The sequence below is a fragment of the Cystoisospora suis genome, assembly GCF_002600585.1.
Source record: "Cystoisospora suis strain Wien I chromosome Unknown contig_1950, whole genome shotgun sequence".
Taxonomy (NCBI): Eukaryota; Apicomplexa; class Conoidasida; order Eucoccidiorida; family Sarcocystidae; genus Cystoisospora; species Cystoisospora suis.
In genome coordinates, this window is record NW_027154750.1 from 26,390 (window position 1) to 35,513 (window position 9,124).

A 9,124-nucleotide genomic window follows, 5' to 3' on the forward strand; every position below is an offset into this window, starting at 1 on the left:
AGATGCTCTGCAGCTGATGCCAGCAACCAAGCGCAGGTGGGCTCTGGGATGCTCACGTCGCAGCTCCGTTGAACGGCTCTAGCCACAAGAGTACCCACTGTACTGATGTGATTCCTTATCTTACCAGGCTTTCCCACTCAGAAGTCTCGGGAGCGCCGCGTTCAATTGCAGGGGGCTTGAAGCTCCGTGTCACTCTCAGACCCCTGCCGCCGAGCGGTCGGAATGCCGAAGCGCTGCTCGAAGGTACACGGGCTGTTGAAGAATGGCGGAGGGGCGCAGCACTTTCAACATAAATCCCCGGTTTCAGCAATGTTAAGGTAGTGCTGTCTATCTCCGCCCTGGCGGCGACCCGAGTACGTATATTGGATATCATAGACCTATATACGTCCAGCGACTATAACTAACATGTGTCTACGGGCTCCCACAATGTTCCAACTTGTCGGCGTCAGAAAAGAGATATTTTTCCAAGCCGCTAATAGCCCTTCCTTTGGTGCTGGCCTATTCCCGTGAGGCAAGCCCACTTTCAGAGAGCACATGAAAACGCTGAAGGAATTGTTGCGACTGGCAATGCATTTGACAGTAGCTTGACCCCACCCATTCGTGGACACCTCCTCAGACGACTGAGCCACGGCAAAGGCCGCGAGCAGTGAGAACACAAAATCTAGCCTACAGCTACGCCGTCGGCCTCATCCTCTGTGCTTCAGGCCCTCGTAGCCTCGTAATCGTCTGTCGGTAGACAAATGTTTGTCTATGTCGTTTCCGCTTTCACGACAGTCACCTGACTTTTAGGCCGAGCTGCCTTGCTTTCGTACATGCAGGTTACGAGACTGCTCTGCTTCATCGGCACCAGCTTCAGAATAAGATACGGGCAGACCCGTCCCTTATTACCTTGTACCGCCAACTCCCATCAGCCCCCGAAGAGCTGCGTGATCCCGACCAGATCGAGCAACAGCAGTATGCAGCAATGGTTGCAGGCGCTGCCGCAGCCTCGACCCCACCCTTGGAGCTTGCCTGCTCGGTGGGAACCATGAGATCCCGAAGTCCTTCTCCCGTGCGGAGACCTGTGCCACTGGGACAAAAGAAGAGTCAACAGCTTCTCGACGTGCGGCTCGAGGATAGCAGGCCGCTGGGCGCCTGCGTCCGGCTCCTTGTGCTTCTTTTGAGATCAGAGGCTTGGTGCTTGAGCGGCACAGCGCCCATCATGGCCATAGCTGCTCAGGCATTTGTCTCTCCTGACGCCGTGCGGCGATTGTTGGCTGAGTCTACTGTAATTCTGCCGAGCTTCGATGCCGAGGTGATTGAACTTCTCCAGGAGATCCATTTACATCTGGAGGCAAAGGAAATGAGAGCACGGGAACGAGAACGAAAAATGCTCAACCAAGCCACGGACCCGGATGATGACGGAGACTATCTGGACGAAGAAGAGGAGGTACGCCTGTGGACTTTCTCACGGCGTGTTTCCAGCTTTCACAGGGCTTTTCTCATACGCGAACTTCTGCCGGGCCGTCAGCCTCGGCCACGCCAATGATGAACCGTGACACCGAGGCCACCCAACCCCGATGCTGAGTACAATCTTCCGGCACGTACTCGGATTTGCGGGGCCTGCCGTTGCAGGGCGCACTTCTCCCGGGCCAAACGCAGACGTATACTTACTCGTAGCATGGTTCGAGAATGCAGCATTGAACTCACTCTTTTGAAGCTCCAGTACACTGGATTTGAGGTACTATATCATCGCGAGCAAACTCATGCTACCGGACCCGTTCACCTCAAAAGACTCTCACACGTTTCTATAGCTTTGCTTTTGTAGCCTCAAGTGAAGTTTGACTGGTGCTTCATCCAGTAGAGGAGCGCCTCGCGTGAGGTTTGATCATATCCAAGCGTTGCAGCTGTTTTTCCCTGGAGCCGAATGCCTACCTGTCAGGGACTTGTGTGAGTTGTGTCCGCAGAGAGCCGAGGACATCTACCTGCGCTCTCTACGACAGTACATGACCTCAATGATGCCAGCACCAGTAGCGCTCGTTCTACAGTCAACAGATGCAATTCGATTCCACGCTATTGTTAGAGAAGTCGTACCCCGACTGGACACCCGATTGCTCTTGAGTCAGATCAAGCTGTGCTGCTGTACTCACCCATTGATTGGCTTTTCCAGGTGAGGGAGAGTGCTTCGGCACTTTGAGGAGCTCCAAGGTCATGAAGACTGCTATCTATGTGAGCCCGAGGAAAGACCTTCCAACTGACTGACCAGTAGTGGCCCCCACCCGTGGTGATGGAACTCCAACAAAGGCAGCGAGGAGGAAGACGTATAGTGGTAATCCGCAAGAGTTCAGCCTCATTCTGCTGCAGAGCTCGTAGTTCTTGGAGCCTTTTTTCGGGATCGAACTGTAGAGCTAGAGTGGTGTGTTGTTTGAAACTGCTATCCGCAGGTATGTTGAGGCGCAAGAAGCTAGGAGACGTTCAACAGTGATCGGGCATACGGACGAGAGGTCCGTTGGAATCTTTCTAAAAGTGAGGACTACACCTGGGACAGGCTTCCAGTCTCGTGTGAAACAAGTTCTCTTAAGAACGCTACTGGATACCCACGAGTGCCCCCTGGTGTCCGAGCTTTCGAGAAAGCCAATGCAGCCGATGACACCTGGGCCCCGCTCAGGGGGAGGAGTAAAGTTGACAGCAGCTCCACCCCTACTGGTCTGACCCTTTTTCGCGGCTGCCAGTGGCTCTTTCATCCTTGCTGCTTGAATTCCGGAGCCGCGCATTCTTCGATCTCGAAATTGTCTCACCAGGTGCGACGCCTGTACAATGTGCCCATGCGGCGGGAACCACGAGGTTCAACTGCTTGGCATCACCGGTATCGGGTTGGTGAGATCAGCATGCCCTCTTCCGAGTGCCCCAACGACTTCTACCTTTACAGCCCACGACCGCACCTCCAGTATGGTGGACCGCACCATAATCGAAGCTCGGGGACTACCCCGTGCTTCACTGTGGCCCCAAGCCGGACCGCTTACGCAGAAACCCTGCAGTTAAGCAACCCAGTCGTAGAACTGAAATACGTCAACCGAAGACAGGCCATTCGCGTCGCGACAAGCACCAAGGCCGTGAGCGGCGAAAATCCTGTAGTGAACCAGGTAAGAGAAAACAAGTCTCCACACTGTAAAAGCTTTAGCCGTCGCCGAGTCTCAGAAAAAGTTCAGGAGCACAGTATTCGCAGAACAAATTGCTGTCGACTTTCTGTCGAAGACGTCCCATCTTATCCTGGTGTGCAGCTTCTCCACGTGTATCTCCCCAAGACAGTCAAGGCCAGTCTGATGGATCTACAGAAACAGGATAGTTACCTCGTTCTTAACATTTTTGATCAACACCAGCGTCAAGCTCCTCCCAGTCGCCGCTTCCTTGGCTCTCTTACAATTCCCTGGAGCGTTGTCCTTGGCTATGGAGTAGAAGATTTTCGGCGTGATGCGACAAGCCACCGCGGCGGCCATGGTGGATTTGCATTCATCTCGTCAGCAAAGCATCGACTAGAAATTCAGCACAAGCAGCGCAGGCGACCCAAAGGAGTGACAACCTTATGTATCATCCGCGGTTGTCTACGAGTGGACCAGCCGCCATGCTTGACTGGATATCGGCGGCCGACACTGTTGAAAGGGGGATTAAGCTTCAGCACATCAAGGAAAAGCAGGCGGCGCAAAGAGCCACTAGCTAACCGGAATGAGTGTACGCCACAGCCGTATGGAGCGACAGAGAGTGACATGGGCTCCGGAGACAGATTCAACGGCTCTGCGGAGAGTGACGAGATAGAAGAAGAGCCCCTCTCCATGTACATCAGTTTTAGCTTGTATATCAGCGGCCTTCCTCCACGGGATGCCGGCGATTCGGTTCCACGACATCCTATCCAGCTCTGGCAGGGAGTACAAGAGATGCAGCGCACGACTCGACCGCAGACAAGAAAACAGTACGCGGGTGTGACAGGCACGGCATCTGCTGCTTTGAGCCAATCACCTGACGGGACGGGATGCTCCGGCTCACTAGCACTGCCGGGGTCCGTGGACGGAGCTGAGCCGTCACAGGCTAGGGAAGGCGAGATCCTTGTTGTCCGAGGCGATCACTGGAGACGAAGGTGTAAGCGTAGAGGCGTATGGGACCCATGTAGCCCGTTCGGTAAGCCGGAACGGCCTTCGGGTGTGCAAGAATACAGTTGCAGTTCTGTTGTTGTGACCCTTAGAAGGACACTCTCCCGCAAATACGACGGAGATTCACTCCTGCTGACCCTCCTTCACCTCTCCACGATGCAGCAGATGCGCCTGAACCTCCGCGCTCACCTATCTTCTAAGCGCCGTTAGAGAGGATTCAATTGGAGAACCAAGTGTGCAGAAGTAACACAGCATACTGACACTGGAACCGGAGCGTGGCCAAGAGGTCATGCCTTCTCGTCAATCCGACGAAAGGACTAGGTTTATCCGAAGCAGGCGTCAGAACATCATCTGTTTGTGAAACTGTTTTGGGCTACTGTACCGGAACCCTTCCATCTCCCTCGAATTTGTACAAACCTGAGGACGTGTTGTTCAGCTCACCTGGTAGCGAACGCAAGTCCTACGGTGTCTGGGCCGAAGGGGATATCTGCTCAACTGCCGTTGCTGTTAAAGATCGCACCAACACAGGCGCTCAACGTCTAGCTTTTGTGCGTATCTCTCCACCAGGTCTCGACCTTTCTGGTTCTCTCTTTCTCCTTTGTCGGCTCGTTGCTCCGCTGCTTCCGCCTCCTGAGATTGCCACACCAGGAAGTTCCCGGTGTTTCGAGCGCGTCGCCTCTTTTGTGTCCCTCTTCCCAGTAGTAGAAGATCGACTTCTCGTTGGAGTTCACGGTAAGCATACGGGCACGCCCACAGAATTCGGCAGCTGCAGTACCACCTTGTCAGTCACAGGGTCGGAGCGCTCCCCGGAGCTGCTGACACAGATGCAATTCTCCCTAATGTACGTGCTTCACCGGTGATCCTCGAGAGGCTGCGTCTGCGGAAGCATACCCTGTCCTTTTACCGCCTAGTCTGGTATGTTTGCACGACGAGAAATGCTCACGCTGCAGTAGTGACAAACCGCGACGGATTCCCAGTACCGACAGCACTCCGTGCTCTCGAACTCTAAGCCTAAATTTTTAAGATGTACCAGCATGCGATCGGAGGCTCATCGGTCAGTGCATCACCCCTTGGACTGCGGTGCAGAATCTTGTGTGCTCCTGGGTTCGCAGCGGCGGATCGGGTGTGGATGACTGCCCAACAGCACGTGGATATCGGCTGCGGTGACAGTCGAGGACAGGCCCTTCTTCTCTGCTGCTTCTTCACTGCGTTCGACCTGCTACTCCAGACGCAGTGCGTTAATCACATTGCCCGAGGTAATATCCCTGTTACGCGCGCCCTCATCCACTGCACACCGCGCTGCGTTGCAGAACAGTCTCCAACCAAGCAGCCGCCTCATCTCCTCAGTGAGTCCACTCTTTCGGACAGCAGTCTTACACCATATATGCCATCACCGTCCATCTGGTCATGCAGTGTACCCACCCAGTGATCCGGAGAAGCAGGTCCGCGGCTGTTCCCATCCGAGTGTGCTGGTTGCGTGATACCATCCTTTGTGTTCACAGCACGCATCTGCAACAGGGGCGCTCAATACATTGTGATCCGCCAGGCACCTGACGGCAGTGTTCAGCTTTGGGACCCGTTGGAGCCGCGGTGTCTCTTCGTACCTTCCCGGGCATTTACCAAGAGACAGAACGGAAAGGAGGGTGCCGCTGGCGTCCCCCATTCTGCCTTCCCGTCTGCCCCGGCAACTAGCCAGCGCCAGACGCTTTCGCTCCTGCAGCAGCAACAGCTCATACAGCAAAATGCTGTCCTGATGGAGCAGCAGAAGGATCAAGTGTTAGGCCTGAAAAACCGGAGCGCGGGTTTGTACGAAGGGGCTCACGACAAATTCTTGAAAGAGTTCGCCACAACACCTTCATGGTATGATTTTAACGAGGCTGCCAACCAAGCACCTTCTGCCGCGACAGTTCGCCAGGAGTATCAGCCAGCCTCTTGGAACCAGTCATACGTGCCCGAGGAAGGGCAACATTCCGCCACCGTTCACGGTTACCACGTCGCCGGACCGACCGGTCCAGTACATGGTTCGTGTGCAGAAGAACCTTCGGGCCTGCCTTTTGCCGTTGGAGGGACTTGTCAGACCGAGGAGAAAGGTGTTCTTCCAATCGAAGGCATCGACTTCGTATTCAACAACGAAAACGTGTTGACAAACCTGCAGAGTATGACGTGCGTTTCCTCCGCCACGAACTTCGCGGCACGGCGTCGTGGCGCCGGTGAGGGCTGGGAACCACTTACGGGCGGGTGTTCCGTGCCTGAAAGTGAACGGAAACTCCGGGACAAGATTCGTAAAAAGCTGCTGAAAAGAAAGAAACGGAAATGCTGCGGTCTCATCTATGCCGCTCGGAAGCTCAAAGACTGTCTCCGTCAGCTGTTTACTTGGAAGTTCTGGCTGCGAGCTGCTGCCTCTTGCTTTGCCTGCCTGTGCTGCGACAAGTACGCTCCTGCGTTTTGCCACGCACTCGCGGCGTCCGCCGTACCCTTTATCCGAGCTCAGAAAAGAAGCTGTTATTCACGACGTATTGCACAGGCGAGTGGCGTGGCGGTCGTACGATATGACAGCCGACATGACGTGCGGGTGAAAAGCATCCAGTTGATTACCCGCGTCTCCACCTATGTAACACGAGCCTTCATGTCGCGAACCGCTACACACAGGTTTCACGAGCCGGAGCGTTCTCGTCATAGTTAGTTGGAATCGACTGGCGAAGCTTCGGACTGAAACCCAAGCTTTTCTCTGTCCGCAGATCCGACGTATGTTCTTGTTGGCGAGGAGTCCATTCTCAGTGAAGCTACTTCCGCTAGCAACAATTGTACATCGTGGCACAGGCGAGGAACGAATCTTGGAGTCGCATACTTGGGTCTGGTGCGTTGGGTGTGGACAGGCGCCTACAGCCTCCTCCGAAGGCAGTGACATTCTTCGACATGTCGTTCGACTTCACCAACAAAGCAAAGTGGTCTCCACTTCTGCCTTCGGTAGGCGGAGTCGGGTTCGGGCCCCTCGAGGGGACTCTCATTCCGTCACGACGTGTATCTTTCAAGCCATGAGGGGCAATCAAGCACACGTAATGCCGGCCTAGCGACTGAGGTTCCCCCGTGCGTTCCTCACTTTCTGTAAGCACGGTCTGCACTCGGTCTTTGCTGATGACGCGCGCCTCATCAGGGAATGACGCACGTCGCACATCACATCCATCCAGTACTTCGCGTGCTGTCACCGGTTCACGTGAGACTGGTGGGCGGTTTGTGTTGTCGGCATCCTGTCTCCCCCGCTGTAGACGAGATTTGCCCAGGACCCCGACGCTGTCGCGGCTGCCGCCCACGCGTACCAAACTGCTCTGACCGAACAAGGGAACGCGGACTTCGCAGCAGCAGCCGCTGCAAACGCCCTCGGAGTTACGAGTAGAGACGCCTTCATGCGTATACTGATGTTTCCTCCAGTAGGTGCGTGCTCCTTTCGCTACTCGTTGGCAACCCCGGCCCATTAGAGACAGAGTAGTGAACGATTGCCTATAGCTAACGTTTCTTCAGAGGTTCAGGTCATTGCGCAGACCGGACACAACTTCGCGCCCAAACTGTGGCAATGCAGAGGCGTGACTGCGTGCGTGCGTACTGAAGCTTGGGCAGCCCCCGAACTGCGCGAGAGGCTGGCAGGTAGAGCGTGGGCTGCTTGTCCCCCCGGCCAAGATAGTCGTGGGCAGTACCGGTTACACCCGTAGGCGCACCAGCACTAAAGAATATTGGGCCCTACGAGCACTCAAGCTCTCGCAAAGCGGGAACCGCTGGCCGAGCCGCACTGTCAGTCGCGAAGTCCGAGGCTCGGTAATGTGGATGCTAGCTCTTTCTCATCCATCAAACTCGGAATTTTTTGAAGCCACCGTCATACCTGCTAGGATTCAAATGTATACTTCAGAATCACAGAAAGACCGAACTCAGCCAGACTGAAGGACCTGCGTGCCTCTTTGGCCGCGTACTATCACCTACGCACAGGGCAGGACCTGCCGTGCTAAGCTTTCTCATTCTTAGTGTTCGGTTTCCCGGTCTGGGCCTTAATGCAGGATTGATTACACCGGTATGTGAACCTCTACGATACCGCACAGCTGATGTCGCCTTCGCACGGGCCTTGGAGGTGCGGCTGCAACGACACATTGAGGCACACGTAAAGGCGCTTTATAAGGGAAAAGGAACCTCCGAAGATCGCAGCACGCAGGTGGACATGAAGCTATTCCGCGGATCAACCGCACCTGGTTCTCCTGCATCGCCAACTCGACCAAGGAGATCGGTTTTTTTCTCACGCGATGCAGCAACCGAGGTCTATCGGCTACTGAGACAGTTCGAAGAGGCCCGCACCTGCATGGCCTGGCAGCAGCGGTTCTCTGCGGATGAACAGAGGATGCACTCAGCACAAAGGCTGTCGAGACACCAACGTGATAGAAGCCCACAGCAATACGGAATGACAGAAGCAAGCACCGAACCCCCGAGCGCTCTAAATCTCCCTGCTGGCCGCACTTTACAAGGAGTTCAGGCAGGGTGGAGCCGCCAGGGAGAAGACCAGGCGACCCTGTGCGCCACACCGCAACAGCTTGAGGAGCAGCTACACGAGTGTCTGCAGAAATACTCTAAAGGGGCAGACGCGCCGTATGCCATTCCGCTACACTTCAACAGAATGGATAAAAACTTTGTCTGGCAGCTTCTTGAAAACACGGATGTCTTCTTACCGGCTCCTCCACGGATAAATCCGTCATCCGTCGGACAGTCTCCTCCAGGGTCTCCTCTAGAAGGCTGCTTGCCCGACGTTAAACCGCCGGTTGCAACTGTGGCGGTAGTTGTAAGGGTTTTTGCTTACCCATGTGGAGTTTACAGCGGTTGGGTGTGTGCCGCGCGACTCTCGTAACGTGGTGAACAGGAGACTCGACAACAAGGCATGAAAACCCCAGCTTACTCTGTCTGCGGGCAGATGTCTGGTCGTGCCCGACAGATTTTGATTCCCAAGAGGTTTCGCTGTCCTTAAA

The 9,124-nt window shown here is 55.1% G+C and overlaps 1 protein-coding gene across 1 annotated transcript in view; it reads left to right on the forward strand.

The window, feature by feature from the left end:
- CSUI_004239 (uncharacterized protein) overlaps positions 1 to 9,006 on the forward strand; it is a gene marked incomplete at both ends in the record, with an annotated part of 15,359 nt that extends 6,353 nt beyond the window's left edge. The window contains 8 exons of the mRNA XM_068064432.1: positions 819 to 1,429; positions 1,947 to 2,149; positions 2,424 to 2,505; positions 2,781 to 4,152; positions 4,692 to 4,856; positions 5,237 to 5,380; positions 5,627 to 6,334; positions 8,171 to 9,006. Coding sequence (XP_067923589.1) covers positions 819 to 1,429; positions 1,947 to 2,149; positions 2,424 to 2,505; positions 2,781 to 4,152; positions 4,692 to 4,856; positions 5,237 to 5,380; positions 5,627 to 6,334; positions 8,171 to 9,006 — 4,121 coding nt within the window. The remainder of the gene's footprint in view (positions 1 to 818; positions 1,430 to 1,946; positions 2,150 to 2,423; positions 2,506 to 2,780; positions 4,153 to 4,691; positions 4,857 to 5,236; positions 5,381 to 5,626; positions 6,335 to 8,170) is intronic.
- Positions 9,007 to 9,124: the final 118 nt, after the last annotated feature.